The following is a 20407-nucleotide window of genomic DNA, read 5'->3' as shown; positions in this document are numbered from 1 at the left end:
ATAATAACCAAGGACTTAATCTTCCTGCTTAGGACTAAAACTTTTGCAAACAAAGCACCATAATAGTATATGCTCTAATCACTGTCTTTGAGTTTTTAATCCATTTTTGCTTGCTTTTCTTCAACAGGCTTTTCCTTTAAGTTGCAACATAGAATGATATTTTATGTTTATTTTCATCCACATTTTTGCAAGTATTAATATTAAGTTAAGTGGCCCCAAATGTTAGTCATGTCCCCCTGAACCTCTGCCAAATTTGTTGTAAATACATCAATATGGCACAAAATTGCACAAAATAAATGTTACTTTTTCAAACTTTTCTTAGGTTGTTTGTCTGCTTCATCCAGAAAATTGTGACACATAATGTATATACTGTAGATGAAAATTAATAATATTAATTTTACCAAAAAATGCAAAAGTTAGACAATGATTTTGAAAAGGCAATGTTGTGTATCTTGGCAACATTTATTTTAATATCAATTTTTTAATATTAGTTTTTTTCTGATTTACCAATGTGTCTGCAAAATTTAGCACAAGGTCCGACTTATATCATGTCCACTTGATGCGAGACCCGCCTTGCATCACATCCACGAGCGTCAAGATTAGAGTGGTGTAAATGTTTATTGAATGTACATGAATTAACAAAACAATATCAAGGCTTCACAAACTACAATAATAAAATCAAATGACTTCCTTACTTCCTCTCAATGCTTTGCATCAACTTCTCAGTCCCACTCTTCCGCCCTGCCTGTGGTGTCTGCACGTCTCCAGGACGAGGTTATCCTCTCATAAGATGGATATCAGGCAATGCAGATGCTCACACTCCCACTGTGGCAACGTTAATGATTTGTGTCTACAGACAACTTTTCACCAGAATGCATTTAAACATGCAGTCAAAATTTTGGCGTATTGTGATGGTATGAAACCTCCTTAAACGCAGTCGTCTGATCATTAGTGCGTTTCCTCAAATGGTGGGTGGCGCCTTTATTAATCTCAGCTGCAGAGTCATATTTCTCCCTTAATCTTTGATGAATAAATTTGGTCATATTTCAGTGTGAGGCCTCTAAGTTGTCTGCTCTCATCTAATTGGATCATCCTTCTTAAAGATGGAGTATGAGAGGATGCTGACACACTGACGTGCTGCAAGTGAGCAGTGCTGGTAGAAGGTGTATTACTCCCTCTCTCTCACTGTCAGTTCTCTCTCACACTTTCTTTCCTCCAGCCTTGTTGGTCTGCTATGCCCCCACCAACAATTAGATACAGCTTGCAAATGATTATTATTTGAGGAAATACAGTTATTTTAATTTTTCTAAATGTTTTTAATCCATACCTCTGACTTGATTCTCAATTAATAGTTTAGCAGGGCTATGAATGCAGAATTATTTCTGAGAAGAAGAGGTCAATGACCCTGGTGGTAATACAATAAACCTGTGGGACCAAAAGAGAATCATTTACAGAAACATTTGAAATCCTACTACGGACCAGGCAGCAAATGTTTAGAACTAGTGGTTGTCTCCACATTGTAACTGGTGTTTCAGAAAGTTGTGCTCATGAGTTCAAATTTGAAGCAGGAGTGAACATAGGCTAACAACAGATTAATTAATAACAGGACCTGTGGCATTCCCAGTGAAGCAAAAATTAGAGAATCACTAATAGACATGATAATCAATCACAGCATTAATAACTTGACTCAGGTTGAAATACACCAGATTCCCAATCCTAAAATTGGACACTCAACACCTGACCATGACATAAACTCAAGATTATCAATATCCCTGAATTTAGACAGGATTCTTACTCTTGCTGAAGAAATAGCAAGAGAATGCAATATACAGGAAGTGTTAACATATCTATATGTAAATGCATGTTTGTGCATGTCACAAGTCCATGTCATTGTTTCATGTTGCTTAGTCGCACTGCTTTTTCTAGCTCAAACTGTCGGTGGTCAACACGCTCCAAGAAGTTCTTCCGCTCCACATACCTAAACACACACACACACACACACACACACACACACACACACACACACACACACACACACACACACACACACGTTAGAGCTATTTTTAACCATCAAAATCTTTAACAGACACAAAGGGAAAAGCACACACACACACACACACACGTTAGAGCTATTTTTACCATCAAAATCTTTAACAGACACAAAAGGAAAAGCTGTGGACATACAACCTCTGTTGTAGAGGAGGATCTGGAGACAGTTTTGTGGCATTTGTGTGTGTGTGTGTGTGTGTGTGTGTGTGTGTGTGTGAGAGTGTGAATGCGAGTAATATCTGAGTCCCTGTTGTGTCTGAAAGCTTTAGATCAAACCCTCCTTCTGCTTGGTTGGAAATTATTCGATGTTAAGCATTCTTGTGCGTATGCAGCACAGAAAGACAAAGAAACTAACAGAGTGTGTTATTTCCCTAGTGTAGCTACTGTAGTTGCTCTCCTTGGCTCTCTCAATGCCTTCGTCCAAACAACAAAGAATAACAAATCCTGTAACACAAGGCCTACAATATTTCTGACCCAGGGTTGTTTGAAGAGACCAATTGACCATTTGGCTGTTGCTAATTCATTTGTAACTGTCAGCGAACATATAATATTTGACTTTCTACATTTGTCATCAAAAGGGGAAGCTATAGTGAGCTATAGGGGTTTTTGCCCCTATATTCCTCTTTAACAATGCTAGGAACTTGTGATATTTACAATGCTGAATGGTGACTGGCTCCATTTGCTTTTCCATGGCAACAATGGCTGAAACACTTCAGGATTATGATATTGTAGTATGTCCTTAAACTTTTTTAAACAGGGTGGTTACGGATGGTTCAGAAATTTTGGCTGATAATCAGCTCATCTTTGGCGAAAATAAATTGCATTTCAAGTTTCTGAACTATGAAGGACATGGAGAGGAAGTTTAAGAGCGTGTGTGTGTGTATGTGTGTGTGTTTGTGTGGGTGAGAGAGATAAAGGAAGAGACCTGAAAAGGATGAGCTCTTTCTTCCAAAAAAACAACAATTCATTTCACTCTAAATATGAGGATTTTTTTTTTTTTTTTTTTACAGTAAACTCCATATCACTCCCACTCTGGTAGTCTTACCCTTCTCGGCCTCTGTTGTGAATAGCCAGCTCCTCTGTGATTCCCTCCTCAGATTTAAAAGCATCCCAGTCCATCTTTGACTTCTCCAATGTGCTCATCTTCTGTTTCTTCCCCCCAATACGACTCAGGATGCTGGACATGCCTGCTGGACGCTTGGCACTGCTGACACAAGAAGAGGACACACCCATGTAGCCATATTGTGAATTACCACTTAATAATTTAACATCAGTTTTAACTTCATCCCAGAGTAGTCCATACATTCAGATTCAGAATACTTAGTCCCAGAGGGCAATTAATATGTACAGCCTATCCAATTCATGCATGAAATCCCCACATGGTAAATGGGTGTTTTTGCATTGGCAATAGCTAATAGGTATCATCTTCTCTTGCCAAAGCAAAAACAACCGCTTCTGACCTCACCACAGAGGAGGGGGAGCATCTAGATTCCCTAAAAAGAGACTAAAACATCACCATTTTGCTGGCAGACAAAGGGAGATGCACTGTGGTACTCAACACAGCTGGGCAACACATCAAAACCCCCACCCTGGTGAATGATACCACCACCAACGAGATGCTGAGCAGGGATCCTAACAGCAACTACAAGAAGAAGTTTATAGACTACCAGCAGCAACCTGAAAAGGACCAAATCATCGACCCGCCACTAAATCACATATGGTGAAGGGTGAAGCAATCCAATTCATCTATGGCCTCCAAAAGATACACAAGGAAGAAGCATCACTCAGGCCCACTGTCAGCAGCTTCAACATGGTTACCTATAACATTCGCAAATATCCAGCAAAGATCCTAGAACCCTTGATGGGAAATGCTCCACATCATGTCAAAAATTCCCTGCACTTCGCCAACAAGCCGAGGAAAATAACACTGGACTCAGACAAAACCGTGTTCTCATACGATGTCACTTAACTATTCACATGCATACAAACCAGGTAAGTAGTAGAGATGTTAAAGAGATACCAGCCAGAGGACAACACTCTAGTAAGCATTTACCAGAGGTATGCAAAACCTTTTTTAAAGAGAAAGCCAGCCATCGTTTTATGTTACTGGTGACAACAGCAAAGAGGGCTTCTTGTTTGCTGCTGCTGGACTGGATGCAGACATCGCTAAATACTTTGAACACCAGTCATTTTGATATTTCACAATAAAACATTAGCCATGAGAATCTCACACTGATGCACTTTCATTACCGAGTGTTTGGTGCGCTCAGCCTTTTCAGGGCAAACAAAGGCCTGAAATGATAGGTGACAATTGAGGGTTTCAGAAATGAAATTTAACGACTCAGTTTTTAGTCAGACATGGCATGATGGGGTTTTACTGATATTGGATACACTAAGCCCCACACAGACTGTACCCCAGCTACAACACACACACACACACACACACACACACACACACACACACACACACACACACACACACACTGAGATAAAAAGGAAATAGCTAGCAGACATGCCAAACATCCTGTTTGTTGCTAGTCTATTTTCTGTTTCCTGATAAGACCTTTGAGGGAGGAAAAGATGTACAGCAGGTAGTGTGTGAATTGTTTATGATGGAAATAAACAGTGGTTTGCATTAAAGGCCAGAAGTAAAGGAAAGGCTGTGCTTTATTAGGTTTGTCCAACTTTTCCTCCTAACAGGAACATACAAACAATTAGCCGCTAGAGCTAGCCAGTCCCCGTTAGCTGGCGCGGAACGTCTTAGCTTAGCCCTGACTAGCGCTCCCCCCGCAGGTCCTGAGCAGCCGGGAAACCAGGGCGGCTGGGTGACTGTACGAAGGAAGCATAGTCCGAAGCAGAAGCCTGCTGTCAGTGACCAATCACCAATTCACATGTGGAATAGGTTCTCCCCACTCGGCGACACACCCGTCGAGAAAACTACACTGGTAATTGGAAGTTCCATCCTCAGAAATGTGAAATTAGTGACACCGGCAACCATAGTCAAGTGCATTCCAGGGGCCAGAGCGGGCGACATCGAATCAAATTTAAAACTGCTGGCTAAAAGTAAACATAAATATGGGAAAATCGTTATTCACGTCAGCGGTAATGACATCCGACTACGCCAGTCGGAGTACATTTGCGAAAACGATGTCAGACTCCGTAGTGTTCTCTGGTCCCCTGCCTAATCGGACCAACGACGACATGTTTAGCCGCATGTCATCGTTCAACCGCTAGCTGTCAAGGTGGTGTCCAGCAAACCAAGTGGGCTTCATAGATAATTTAAAAATTTCTGGGGGAAACCTGGTCTGATTAGGAGGGACGGCATCCATCCCACTTTGGACATCTGGAGAAATATGGCCCAGTTTGTAATAGAACCAAAACCCTGACAACCCAGAGTTCAGACCAGGAAGCATTAGGGCATCCATTAGGGCAGTTACCCACCCAAAACTCCATAGAGACTGTGTCTGTCCCCTGACCACGTGAGTTTACTCATTCCAACTCTACTTATAGAGGAGTCAATCAGAAAAACCTAATCAACATTAACACAACCACTAAATTAACTCAAAAAAAAATCTAAAAATTAGATGTGGACTATTAAATATCAGATCTGTGATGCCAAAAACTGAATTGGTAAATGAATTGATATCTGACAATTGTATTGACCTGCTCTGTCTCACTGAAACCTGGCTGCGTGATGATGAGTATGTTAGTTTAAATGAATCCACTCCACCCAGTCACATTAATACTCATATACCTCAAGGCTCTGGCTGAGGATATGGAGTGGCTGCCATTTTTGACAGATGTTTAGAAATAAATCCCAAACCCAAAATAAGTTTCAATTCATTTGAAAGCCTGATTCTCAGTTTGTCTCATCCAGCCTGGAAAAATATACAGCCACTCTTATTAATTACTGTGTACCACCCTCCTGGTCCTTACTCTGAATTCTCAGAGTTTATATCCAGTTTAGTTCTCAAATCAGATAAAGTCATTATAGTAAGTGACTTTAATATTCATGTGGATGTTGATAACGACAGTCTGGGTGCTGCATTTCTCTCTCTTCTAGACACAATTGGTTTCCATCAGTCTGTTCATGAACCGACTCACCGTCACAACCACACCCTCAACCTCGTCCTAACATATGGAATTGAAGCTGAATATCGAGTTGTATTTCCACAGAACGCGCTTTTATCAGACCATCAATTAATCACTTTTGAATTTGCACTAATCAGCTACACTCCACTCAGGAAAATGGTGGTTTCCAGATGTTTGTCTGATCAGGCTGTAGCTGGATTTAAGGAAGTGATTCCATTGGCGGTAAATTCAGTGTACACCTTAGTCCCTCCCAAATTGATCATTTTATCGATAGTGCAACAGGCACCTTAAGAACAACTTTGGACTCAATTGCTCCATTAAAAAAGAAATCTATAAATCCAAGGAAACAAGCACCTTGGTACAATTCAGAAGCAGACAGCTTAAACAAAAAAAAACAGAAGTTAGAGAGAATATGGCGCTCCTCCAAACTGGAGGAGTCTCATATAATCTGGCAAGACAGCCTTAAAAGTTATAAGAAAGCCCTTCGTGTAGCTAGAGCAGCCTACTACTCAGCACTAATCGAGGATCAGAAGAACAACCCCAGGTTCCTCTCCAGCACTGTAGCCAGACTGACAGAGAGCCACAGCTCTACTGAACCTAGCATTCCTGTTTCCCTGGGCAGCAAAGATTTCATAGACTTCTTTAATGACAAAATTCTCCTTAGTAGAGAGAAAATTCCTCTTGCCATCAGCTGACAACATGGCACCTATAACCTTAGAAGCCTTAGAGGAACCTATGGAACCAGACATACATTTTGACAGTTTCTCTACCGTTAGCCTTCATGAGCTCAGTTCAATCATTTCCTCCTCTAAACCCTCCACCTGTCTTCTAGACCCCATCCCAACTAAGCTGCTTAAGGACTCTCTACCCCTCGTTAGCACCTCCCTCTTAGATATGATCAATGTGTCGCTGTTATCTGGTTACGTCCCACAGTCCTTTAAAGTGGCAGTAATTAGACCCCTTCTCAAAAAAGCAACCCTGGATCCAGAAGTTTTGGCCAACTACAGACCAATATCAAATCTTCCATTTCTCTCCAAAATTCTGGAGAAAGCAGTTGCTAAACAGCTCTGTGACTTTCTCCACAGCAACAGCCTATTAGAGGATTTCCAGTCAGGTTTCAGGATTCATCATAGCACAGAAACAGCACTAGTCAATGTTACCAATGACCTCCTACTAGCATCAGATGAGGGACTGGTCTCTGTGCTGGTCCTATTAGATATTAGTGCAGCTTTTGATACCATTGACCACCATATCCTTCTACAGAGACTGGAACATGTCATTGGCATTAAAAGAATTGCACTAAATTTTTCATATTTACTCGGTCAATCTCAGTTTGTACTAACTAATGATAAACCCTCTGAAACCACTGTAGTATGGTGTTCCACAAGGCTCTGTGCTTGGACCAATCCTCTTCACCCTTTATCTGCTTCTTCTCGGTAACATTATTAGGAAACACTCAATTAATTTCCACTGCTATGCTGACGACACACAGCTGTACTTATCAATACATCCTCATGAAATAAATCAGCTGACTAAACTGGAGGCCTGTCTAAAGGAGATAAAAACTTGGATGACCCATAATTTCCTTCTATTAAACTCTGATAAAACTGATGTCATTGTCCTGGGCCCAAAAAATCTTAAAGAGACCCCCTATCTAATGAGACAGGTACCCTGGAAGGCATTACCTTGGCCCCCAGCACGACCGTAAGGAACCTAGGAGTTCTTTTCGATCAGGATCTGTCCTATAATGCCCACATGAAGCAAATTTCTAAGACTGTTTTCTTTCATTTACAAAACATTGCTAAGATCAGACAAATCCTGTCTCAAAAAGATGCAGAAAAACTAGTCCATGCCTTTGTCACTTCCAGGCTGGATCACTGCAATTCCCTCCTATCAGGCTGCACCAGTAGGTCCCTAAAGACTCTCCAGCTGCCCACGTGTTGACGAGAACTAGTAGAAGAGACCATGTCTCTCCTATACTGGCTTCTCTGCATTGGCTCCCTGTCAAATTTAGAATAGAATTCACAATTCTCCTTCTAACATACAAATTCCTCAACAATCAGGCTCCTTCATACCTGACAGAGCTCATAGTTCCCTATTATCCAGCTAGAACCCTTCGCTCCCAGGGTGCAGGGTTACTTCTGGTTCCAAGAGTTTCTAAAAGTCGAATGGGAGCCAGAGCCTTCAGCTATCAGGCTCCCCTCCTGTGTAACCGTCTCCCACTTTCGGTCTGGGATGCAGACCCCCTCTCAACCTTTAAGAGCAGACTAAAGACCTTCCTTTTTGATCAGACTTATAGTTAGGGCTGCTTAGGCTAGCCCTTAAATATGCTGCTATAGGCTTAGACTGCCGGGGGATCTCCCATGGTGCACTGGGCTTCTCTCTCCTCCTCTCTGTCCTCCTATATGTGTCATACATAAATCATACTCATACGTATTACGAACTCATCTTCTTCTCTGGAGCCTTCGGGCTCCCCTTATCCCAGATCCCGGGTGCTGCTGGAGGAGGCTGCAGACCTGAAAAGGCTCAAGCTGCCACCCGTAGCTCCACCTGCTCACATCCCCGTCTGTCCATCAGTCTCTTCCATGATCGAAGCGAAGTAAAATCTGGTCAACTGGACGTCAGTTTATCTTGAAGACGTTTCACCTCTCATCCGAGAGGCTTCTTCAGTTCTAGTGAAGAGTGTGGAAACTCCAGCTTATAAACCTATGTGGGAGTGGTCAGTGCTATTGTGGTGGAAACGACCCTCCTGAGACTCACCTGGCCTCCCCAAACGACAGTCGTTGTGAGGTGTCAGGGAGTTTCAGGGGTGGTCGTTAGGGAGTTTCACCGACCCACCGGTTTTGGTCTTTGTCTCAGACTGGTTCACCCCAAATATCCCACCCCTCACAGCCAGAAAAGCAATCTGGTATATGCTGTCAGATGCAGTGAGGCCTGCATGGATCTCTACATAGGGGAAACCAAACAGCCCCTCAACAAGCGCATGGCCCAACATAGAAGAGCCAACTCTGGAGGACAGGACTCAGCGGTTTTCCTCCACCTCAAGGAGGACGACCATGTCCAAATCCTCGACAGAGAGGACAGATGGTTTGAAAGAGGAGTTAAAGAAGCCATCCACGTCAAGATAGAGAAACCATCTTTGAACAGAGGAGGTGGACTGCGACATTTCCGTTCACCAATTTCCAACCAAGTCCTTTCAAAGCTTCCCCAAAGAGCTCAGCTGAAAGACCCAGGTGGAACGGCTGCTGCCAACACAGCCCATTAGCATCTGAGTGGTCGGTGAAACTCCCTAACGACCACCCCTGAAACTCCATGACACCTCACAACGACTGTCGTTTGGGGAGGCCAGGTGAGTCTCGGGAGGGTCGTTTCCACCACAATAGCACTGACCACTCCCACATAGGTTTATAAACTGGAGTTTCCACACTCTTCACTAGAACTGAAGAAGCCTCTCGGATGAGAGGTGAAACGTCTTCAAGATAAACTTACGTCCAGTTGACCAGATTTTACTTCGCTTCGATCTACGATGACCTGGATGAATGAGTACCTACAGAGACATCAGTCTCTTCCGTTTCTCTCTGTCTTTGTCTCTGCCCCGCTCTCCTGCTCTCTTTCCCCCCCAACCGGTCAAAGCAGAAGGCCATTCCCATTGAGCCTGGGTCTGCTCAACGTTCCTGCCTGTTAAAAGGAAGGTTTTCGTCGCTGTTGCAGGATGTGCTTGCTCATGCAGAATTGTTGGGTGTAAATTCATTGAAGGAGTGTGGTACTAGACCTGCTCTACCTGTATAGTGTCATGGGATAACTTTTGTTGTGATTTGGCGCTACATAAATAAAATTGACTTGACTTTGACTTGATTTGACAAAATATCTCCATCCAGCACACATTTGTCTACAGGACGATGCGATCATCATATATCAGCGATGATCCTGATGAATTGGTGCTGGCTGTGGGTGTTATTTGTGAATGTGTGTGTATACCTGGGGCCAGGAAGACCTGCTTGGCTGGGCGACGTGCAATTTTCTTCATTTCCACTATCGTGGTTTGTGATGTGGCTCTTGAGAAAACTCTTAGCTTCTCTGGAGTCTGCTAAAACTTCTTTGTCCACCCTGATGGAGACACACACACACAGATGGTTGTGTAAAGGACTCAAAGCTGGGTAGTATGTTTTGTGTTGCTGTAGTCATCAATCTCAGAATAATTATCATTGATTCTTAGAGAGTATACGTCTTCAGTCCAGTGAATCATCTCTTGTTAGTTTCATCTGAAAAATACCACCAGTTGTCCAAAATGTTTCACTACCTCCACACACTTAACTTAATTCACCATACTAACAAATAGACTGTAAAATGTAAAGACTCACAGTGGATCGGAAGCTGTTGTTTGTATCAAATGCAGCTTAAAGAAGTGGTTTCTGCTCCTGAATCTATCATCTATACTGTATTTCTGCTGATTGATGAAAAGACAGTAAAGCATAAAGGGACATTACTCTGGGACTGTGCTGTAGTTTGCCATGTTGTGGTTGGGAGCTGCAGTCTGGAGAAAATTTACATAAATCAATGGAAGAACAAGAAATACAAAATTAATTAAATAGCTTTTTAATCTTCAATTTAGACAACATCACATAACTTCTGTTATTAGGAACAGGTATGAATTCGCGCTTTCCAAAGTCTGTACTTTGTATTATTTGTACATTACTGCTCTCTGAGACCTTTTTGCTTTCTTCAGCCATGTTCAGTACCTAAATGATGTTTGGGCATATTTACCACTGGTAATGAAATCACTATTTTTATCAGCAGATATATATCTGACTAGAATTAAAACCTCATATGTAAATCAGACTGGAATTGGAAAAAATGTTGCTCATTCGTTCATTGTCCTCCGCCTATTCGGGTCCGGGTCGCAGGGGCAGCAACCTCAGCAAGGACAGCCAGACCACCCTCTCCCCAGCCACTTCCCCCAGCTCTTCTGTGTGAATCTCGAAGTGTTCCAAGGCCAGCCGAGGGATATAATCCCGCCAGCGTGTCCTGGGCTGGCCCCGAAGCCTCCTCCCGGTAGGACATGCCAGGAAAACCTCACGAGGGAGGCGACCAGGAGGAATCTTCACCAGATGCCTTTATCATCTCCACATGATGCTCATTATATCTTTAAATAGGATATTGTATATTTAACGAAAGTAGAGATATCATTGGGTCATCCATATGGCTTCATCATACTCGTCTTGTTCAGCCAAACTTAAATCAACACAAAAACTGAATGCAAACTGCATTTTCCCCTGAGGTTTGGTTTGTTTAGAGGAGTGGGGTCGATTTTATAAATGGGGACTGTGTAGTAGACTAAAGGTGATGTGAAAAATACCTAAAAAACAGAAACTGTCATGATCATGAGACACAGGACAATCGGTCAAAGCAGATGGCTGTTCCCATTGAGCCTGGATCTGCACGATGTTCCTGCCTGTTAAAAGGAAGGTTTTCTTCATTCACTGTTGCAGGATGTGCTTGCTCATGATCACCATCTCCGCCAAACTTTCTGACCTGACACGGCTTAATCACACCACCCTAATTAAAGAAATAGAGGACGACCTCACCCGGTGGAGGACACTACCCATATCACTTATGGGACGAGTAGCAACAGTGAAAATGATGATCTTGCCAAAAATGTACAATGTTTTCTCGATGGTTCCAACCCAACCTCCCCGGACTTGGTTCAAAACACTAGACTCTAACATCTCCAAATTTCTCTGGAAAGCCAAACCACCACATATAAGCTTAAAGACTTCACAAAAGAGTTAAGACCATGGTGGCTTGGAACTACCAAATTTTTACAATTACTACTTGGCCAATAGATTACAATACATACTAAAATGGTTAAAGCCAAACTCATTAGACCAAGCATGGCTCGATATTGAACAAATATTTTGCAAAGAAATCCAAATCTCTAATCTACCCTTTCTCAGCCCTATTATCAAGCATCACAGCTGCTTTAAGTGTATTAGTATCAGCAACACCCTCACAGCCTGGTGGGAATTCCTCAAAAGCAATGGGCTCTCGAACACCCCTTGCAGGCTTACGCCTATCTGGAACAATCCTGACATTCTACAAAATAAAAAATCAATACATTTTGCTGCATGGGTTGATAAAGGGATAAAACATCTAGATCATCATATCTACATCATATTTTCCAAGACAAGGAATTCATACAATTTAATCAAATTACAGCAAATTATGGTATTAACAGAAACAAATTTCTGGAATATCATCAGCTCAAATCTATAATACAGGCACGGTTTGACCTTTGCCAGTTGGACTTAGAGCTTCCACCCAGAATAACAGATTTTTCACAGCTTTCACTGCCTAAGCTACTGTCTAAAATTAACTCAATATTACCTACAACAGATCTAACAATCTCTATTCCTTCCTCCAAATGGGAGAAAGATTTGTCGATTAACCCAGACCCTAACTTTTGGATACAAATCTGCTCCAACACATTTAGAATGATGTGAAACAGTAACCTACAATTAATAAATTACAAGGTTCTCCACAGAACGCACTATACAGGACAAAGGATGTTCCAGATGGGCCTCACACAAACAAACATTTGTCCAAACTGTGTGACTGGCTCACCAGACTGCTATCTGCATGCTATTTGGCTTTGTACACCTGTTAACAAGTTTTGGTAGGGGGTTTGCAAAGACCTATCACGGAGGTTAGGGTACCCTGTCCCTTCCTCCCCCTCACTTTGTCAATTAGGCGACCTCACTAATGTTAATATGGAAGTAAAGAAATCCTACATGCTCCTCACTGCACTAAGCATCACAAAAAAGGCCATCCTGATTAATTGGAAATCCAAGAATAACCTAAGCATTACTCAATATAAAAACCTTTTACTTGACCACATTTCCATGGAGAGAATGTCTGCTTGGAAGGAAAATCAATCGGCAGAGTTCGAAGGAATCTGGTCCCCGATAATTAAATCCATCACATAGTTTCGATGAGGAGAGCTGGGCATCATGGCCCTGGCCCGGGTGGCTATGGTCTCTGGCTTCCTTGGGTGTCCAGCGGCTTGCTGAGCCGGTGGGCCCAGGGTTACTGCCTCTGGAGGTTGCTTTGGGTCTCGCCTGTGTGGGATGGTGTGGGGGGCGTGGCGGCTGCTTCCCCTATCATGGTGGCACCCTGTGGGATTGGGGGGTCCTTGGGCTGGGGCGGGGCTTCCCTGCTGTGGGAGGGAGGGAGGTAGGGGGGGTGGAGAAGGAGGGGGAGGTGGATGTTTCGGTACCTGGTACCTGCTGGCCTGGGACCCTGCCCGCACCCCCGGGGGCAGGGGGGGGGCTTGCCCACATTTGGGAGGGGTGCGCTTACCTCGGCCCTGTCCTTGGACGGGCTGGGCCCTGGCGCGGCGTCTTGGGCTGCAGCCACTCCCGGACAATGGGAGGATGTGGGGGGACATAGGAGGGTTGGGGGCTGGCCTCCTTGGTGCTAATCAGACTGGGTGCCCTGACCATGGGCTGCTAGCTGGGTGTCCCGCCGGGTTGGTAGACCCACTGCTGGGATCTCCGGACGGTGCCCCTTGGCACTCTGGTTTGGAATCTGAACCAGGTAGGCTGGACTCCCTGTAGGCTGGTTGCGGCGGTGATAGGGGTGGCCAGCGGGTCCGGTCTGGAAGCTGGCCCCTTGTGGGTCCGGCCCATGCTTCGCCCCCTCTTATCACCTCTCTGTCCCATCACACCAGTGACACTAGGCCTTGAGGGGCTGGACCTATGGGGCTGCTCCTATGCTTTCCTGCGGGTCCTGGCATGGGTTGGGCCTGTGGTTGTCTCCTGGGGGCGGGGGGGGGGGGGTGTGTGTGTCCCGGGGCTCCCTGTGTTCTGGGGGTTTCTGGGTGCCCTGGCGGCTTGGTCCTGACCTGCCTGCTATCCTGGACCGGGGGCGTGTTGTTCTGGTCCCCCACATTAGCTACAGTCAGCTACCCACAGCATCCAATGACAAACCGTAGAATACACATACACACACATATACACGCGCATACACATGTGGTGCTCAACTGATACATAATCACACACTCAACTCACACACATTTATTTTAAATTATATTAAAACCAAATGGTAAATTTGCACTGGAAATTCTGCAACCAATGTTTTTCTTTTTTTTTGTGTTGTTATTGTTTTTTTTTTGTTTTTTTTTTGCTGTTTTTGTTTTTGTGCCCCGTTTTGGTCTCTTCTTCCAAATTTCTTCTTTTTTCATTTGAAGCTCTACTTAGAACCTTCTTAAGATCCAACAGTGCAAAATGTAAATTCTTGCAATTTTTTAAATGGTCTTAAGATTTTGATCAAGAGTGTATCAAACAAATTAAATTCAAGTCAACACCACTGCAGCATAAGAAGTTACCAATTGTCCCAGGGGGATGGATACCATCTGCAGCTTAGACATGGATAGTATTCATCGTCGTCGTCTTCTGCTTATTCCTTACTAGTAAGGGTCGCGGGGGGGCTGGAGCCTATCCCAGCATCTACGGGCGAGAGGCGGGGTACACCCTGGACAGGTCGCCAGTCCATCGCAGGGCCAACATACAGACACGAACAACCAGTCACACTCACATTCATACCTACGGTCAAATTAGAGAATCCAATCAGCCTAGTCCCCAAATTGCATGTCTTTGGACGGTGGGAGGAAGCCGGAGTACCTGGAGAGAACCCACGCAGGCACGGAGAGAACATGCAGACTCCACACAGAAAGATCCCGCGCCCGAGCCAGGACTCGAACCCGGAACCTTCTGGCTGTGAGGCCACAGTGCTAACCACTGCACCACCATGCAGCCCAGATAGCATTCATAATGTTAGCAATACCAGTTAATGTGCTAATAAAAATAAAAACCATAAAGTTAAGAGCTTGAAACTGGCAGTTATTTTTAAACACAATTTATCAGCTATTTGTAACGGGTTAAAAGAATGGATGCATCTGGAACTAAATGTTGTTCTTTGTATAAAACCTGAAGCTGGGGTTCTTTTCATATATGAAGTTCTATGATGTAATCATAGAACTCAAATTCTGCAGGTGTTAACATTGGGTTATTTTTTATCAGAAATGCTAGCAGGGACAGAACAACAAAGGATACTTAGTAGCCACCTACATATTTAATAGCCAAGGAGTCCTACCTGACTTCCTCTCCAGCAAAGTCAAAGACTTTGGTGATGGTGACTTTAGCAGGTTCAGAAGCTGTGGTTTCTGTTCGGTTTGATGATGAATCCACCTGAGGAAAAAACAAAAAACAAAAACAGACACACACAAACTACTGTAGATGGTCTGGCCTGGATTTGTCATCATATGACATTAAAAGGGTCCCAAATCAAGAGTGGGCTCCTCTAGGTATTCGGTCCATTAAAATCCTATAATCACCACCTACCCTTTCCCTTCTAGATGACATAAACACACAAATATCTGTCATTTCACATGTTGAACTTTACTACTACTACTACAACTACGACTACTACTACTACTATATTTCCAAAAGTGGCCATGCCCCTTCAGATTGAATTATTCATAAATCTATAATAGGAAAGAAAATCACCCTCTTAAAACCAATCATTTCGTACTTGTATACCTTTTTAAAACCACTGAGCCCTATTGTCAGTTCACTGAATTTTATTTTTGGATTATGCCATACAGATGTATATCTTTTTGAAGTTATGAGAAATCCTAAATCTTTAATATATTTATTGCAAAAAACAAACAAACAAACAAGCAAAAATGTCTTTTCCAGAACAGGCCTATATTCATTGCCTATGCAAGGGGTACAACCAGGATCCAGTCCATATCAGCATTCTTTTGCCATTTCAAAAGTACCATAATATTTTAAGTATGGCAATGATAGAGCCCCTCCCTTCTTTAGCTGGCACAATTTCGCCAAATGAATTTCAAATTGAAGGTTTCCTTCTGCCCCAAAGATCGAGCTATATCCATTTATTATCTTAGCAATAACTGTTGTGGTGTTGCGTCATGAATCATAAAAGAATCGGTGTTAAAATCTTTCACTACAGTAGGTCTATGAGGTATGCCTCCGAATTGTGGGATGTGTCCGAACAGCGGCACTTGCTTGTTGAACGTCATTGCACTTTGTCACTACCTGTCATCTTTTGCCAACATCCCGGAAAAAAGAAAAAGAAAAAATTTTGGAAAGATGTTCTTCTGGAAGTTGGATAGCCAACCGACCCTTCCTCTTCTATTCTACAGAAGATAATTTAATTCATTCATTCATTCATCGTCTTCCGCTTATTCCTTACTAGTAGTAAGGGTCGCGGGGGGGCTGGAGCCTATCCCAGCATCTACGGGCGAGAGGCGGGGTACACCCTGGACAGGTCGCCAGTCCATCACAGGGCCAACATACAGAGACGAACAACCAGTCACACTCACATTCATACCTACAGTCAATTTAGAGAATTAAATCAGCATAGTCTTCAAATTGCATGTCTTTGGACGGTGGGAGGAAGCCGGAGTACCAGAGAGAACCCACGCAGGCACGGGGAGAACATGCAAACTCCACACAGAGAGATACCGCGCCCGAGCTGGGACTCGAACCCGGAACCCGAACCCAGAACCTTCTTGCTGTGAGGCCACAGTGCTAACCACTGCACCACCGTGCAGCCCGATAATTTAATTTTTAGTGTTTATTAAATAACTGTTTAATGTAGTGCAGAGTCTGTAGTCTATATCACACAACAGCCCCCCTCCCGTCACACCCCACTGCCTTAGCCAACAAAATTTCTGCGAGGCACCCTGAATGACCAGATACTTCTGAATATAGTTTGATGGTTTCTAATAACACTGTTACAGAGATGGCGGGATCCTTACTCAGAATGAAACTGTTAGAAACTAAATATGATGCTTGTGCGATGGTTTGCAGCAGGTAGAAGATATAACATGTGACATGTTGTAAAATGTTGGATGTGGCACAGTTGAACTGAGCTCACTAGGCTATAGAAAGGAACCCCACCAACCAACTGATTCTATGATCAAATCTGAATTACCTTCTTTGTGGCACTAGATGGTGAAGCAGGTGTGGAGTGTTTGGGTCTGGAACCAACATCAGACAGGAAACTTGCCCAGAGGTCATCTGACTTTTTCTTTTGTTTTATTTCATCATCATCATCTTTCTCAGAGGGATGCTCCATCTGCTCCTCTTCAGCTCCAGCTCCTTTCTTCTCTTTGTCTACTTTCAGCAATCCTTTTTTCCTCTTTCTGTGAATTTTGTTAAAGGAATAAAATGAGGGTTGTCATCTTTGGCATCATCTTTTATCAGAAAATGACTTTTATTATATATTATACATAACAGAAGAAGAATATACAACATGCAATGTAACACTTTTGCTTTCACACCTATTTTTTACAAGTCCAGGTAAAACAACAGACTTTTTATGGATACAAAATGTGGTAATTTAGCTCATTAATGTATTAAAATGTATTGATCCATCCATTCATTTTCTTCCGCTTATTCCTGTTAAGGGTTGGGGGGCTATCCCAGCAGCTTTCGGCGAGAGGCAGGGTACACCCTGGACAGGTCATAAGTCCATCGCAGGGCCAACATATATAGACAGACAACCATTCACACTCACAGCCACGCCTACTGTCAACAGTATCCAATTAGCCTTGTCCACAATTGCATATCTTTGGACAGTGGGAAGAAGCCGATGAACCCGGAGAGAGACCACAGATAGAACATGCAAACTCCACACAGAAGATCCCGTGTCCTTGCTGGGACTTGACCCGCAACCTTCTTGCTGTAAGGTGACAGTGCTAACCACTGCACCAACGTGCCGCCTATTAAAATCTATATTTGTGAGTATTTTATTTCTTCCAGACAGGTAGCACCAGCTTGTCAGTTAATGCAGGATGATTGATAGATGAGCAGGGAAAATGAAAAAAACTTTTTTTAAAACCGAAAACTGCAAATTTAAGTGTTTAAGTGTTTTCCTGTGACCAGACCAAGACTCTCCTGTCAATCAGCTTCCTGTGTAATTAGCTTGCTGAATTTACATAGATTTTAAGATATTCATGAACAAATTAGTGAGAAAGAGACCATTTATTTGCATGTGAGAAATTTTACCTCCCTTTCATATCTGAGTACCATTGCCTGCTTCAAATGAATCCTAGTACATTAGGCCAGATAGACCAGTTCATTTGCGCTGTTGTGAAGCTCATTTAAACTGTGGTGCAGACCAAAAAGCAAACTCTGGTCTACACAAAAACAGGGGTGCCAGTTGCTTCAGAGAACTCCAGTGTGGTTGTTTGAAGGGTGAAGTGCTTGTGGATTATTGGTGTACCTGTCTGTATGTGCTGCGGCTGCAAGGGCAGCACATACATATGCACCTCAGGGCATACACATGGTTTGGGGGTTACAAAATAACAGAACAAAAACACACAAAAAAAGCTCCAGCTAGACCAGCCATTCGGGTAACCTCCCTATGGCTACCCTGCCTTGATATGCTTACCAAACCAAGACACACAGTGAAGGAATAACAATTCGGGGCAACAAATAGGCAGCCAGTGGGCCAGATATGAACCGGTGGCCTTCTATTGAGGATAACAGCTTTAATGTACAATCATAATTGGCTTCATTAAAATTACTGCCACCCCTGCATTGTTCTTTATGCATATGCCACCCCCATGGGTGATCTCATCTCAGGCTACAGCAAGAGGCAAACTATGGTTATGGTAAGGGGCAGGACATTTCACACACATTATGTAGTTGGCCAATCATAACAGATCAGAGGGTTGCAAGAGCCCAAAACAGCCTTTTTCTTGCAGGGTGACAAAGGTGTGTTGAGTCATGGCCTGTAGAACTGTAACTACAAGCTTTTTGACCATAAATACACTGCCAAGACAAAAAATACCTATTTGGGAAGGATGCATAATATGGCCCCTTTACACAGTTTTATATGACAACAGCTCCTTTTTATATGGACATCACTGTAAGGAAAAGGCATGGATATAACTGAGACTCAGAGACTGGTGGGGTAACAAAACAAATAACATAACACTGACACTTGGGATGAAGGATAATTCTCCTAATCACACAAGGGCCCTATTTGTTACTGTCCAATATCTCGTGCTTAGCAAAACCAACGATTTATTACCTGAATCTTAAAATAGTTAGAACAAACACACCTTTTACAAAGTGTCCATCTAGAAGCACTTCCTGGAATCAGAAATTATTTGTTTGAGGTGCTCTTTGGATAGGAAACTTCAAATGAAACAGCAAGAGGAACTCCAAGGCACTCTCTTTTAGCAAAAGTTTAAAAAGCCTTTATTGTAGTGGCATGATCCCATTTAAACCTTTAAAAAATTTGACACATTTTGGCAATCAAGCTATCATCAGGGAGTTAAATAGTTCTCACAAAAGGAAGGAGACGTTTTTAATAAATAAGTCCGCTTGTCAGACACCTCCACCTTGCAGATGTGTTGGTCAGATGACAAGTGTCATTATATAAAACAACCAGCAGGTGTCATCCTTAAAAAACAGTGAGACAACATCATACATACCTTACTCAGAGGATCAAACATGCATACATATGGTCTACATTCAAAAACATTACAGTCAAGTTAAAAGCAAATCATACAAAGAGTGACCCCCCCCCCCCAAAAAAAATAAGAAAAATAAATAATAAACAAAGACAAACCATCAAAGAGAGACACTAAAGTCAAGGTCCTCATTCAGGCCTGGATATTTAGTGGCCTGCAATTTATAAATCAAAAAGGTCTCCCTCTGATTTAGCTGTCTCTGCTTATTTTGGTATGGCTCAGAAACAGAGTTAATAGAATTCCATATATTTCTGAATGGCATTTACTCTGCTGTCTTTGAAATACAGTAAATACTTAATCCATTTTCTTTACCTTCCCATTTTTAAAGATGATTGGCTTAATTCTCTGTATGATTTGCTTTTAACTTGACAGTAATGTGTTTGAATTTATACCTTATGTATGCATGTTTGGTCCTCTGAGTAAGGTATGTATGATGTTGTCTCACAGTTTTTGAATGGTGGTTGTTTTATATAATGACACTCGCCACCTGACCAGCACATCTGCAAGGTGGAGGTTTCTGACAGTCTGACTTATTTCTTAAAAAAACTCTCCTTCCCCTGTGAGAACTGTTTGACTCCCTGATGATGGCTTGATTAGTGAAATGCGTCAGTTTTTTAAAGGTTTAAATGTGAACAAGGCCACTACAATAAAGGCTTTTTAAACTTTTGTTAAATGAGAGTGCCTTGGGGTTACTCT

The 20407-nt window shown here is 42.8% G+C and overlaps 1 protein-coding gene across 3 annotated transcripts in view; it reads right to left on the bottom strand.

Moving 5' to 3' along the window:
• Positions 1-467: 467 nt before the first annotated feature.
• The window catches only part of cfdp1 (chromatin remodeling protein CFDP1), a 23668-nt gene continuing 3728 nt past the window's right edge, over positions 468-20407 (bottom strand). For 2 of the 3 annotated variants that reach the window (XM_086208294.1, XM_086208295.1), the window contains exons 4-8: positions 17161-17371; positions 15292-15386; positions 10120-10248; positions 3095-3256; positions 468-1978 (exon numbers count right to left, since the gene is read on the bottom strand). In XM_086208294.1, coding sequence (XP_086064420.1) covers positions 1888-1978; positions 3095-3256; positions 10120-10248; positions 15292-15386; positions 17161-17371 — 688 coding nt within the window. In that variant the 3' untranslated portion in view covers positions 468-1887. The remainder of the gene's footprint in view (positions 1979-3094; positions 3257-10119; positions 10249-15291; positions 15387-17160; positions 17372-20407) is intronic. The other variant, XM_086208296.1, reaches the window with a different exon arrangement.

The sequence above is a fragment of the Aulostomus chinensis genome, chromosome 7, assembly GCF_037954235.1.
Source record: "Aulostomus chinensis isolate RoL2024-O1b breed Wild chromosome 7, RoL_Achi_v1.0, whole genome shotgun sequence".
Classification (NCBI taxonomy): Eukaryota; Metazoa; Chordata; class Actinopteri; order Syngnathiformes; family Aulostomidae; genus Aulostomus; species Aulostomus chinensis.
Note: the sequence above shows the minus strand (reverse complement) of the source record. Positions and strands in the feature narration are given on the sequence as shown.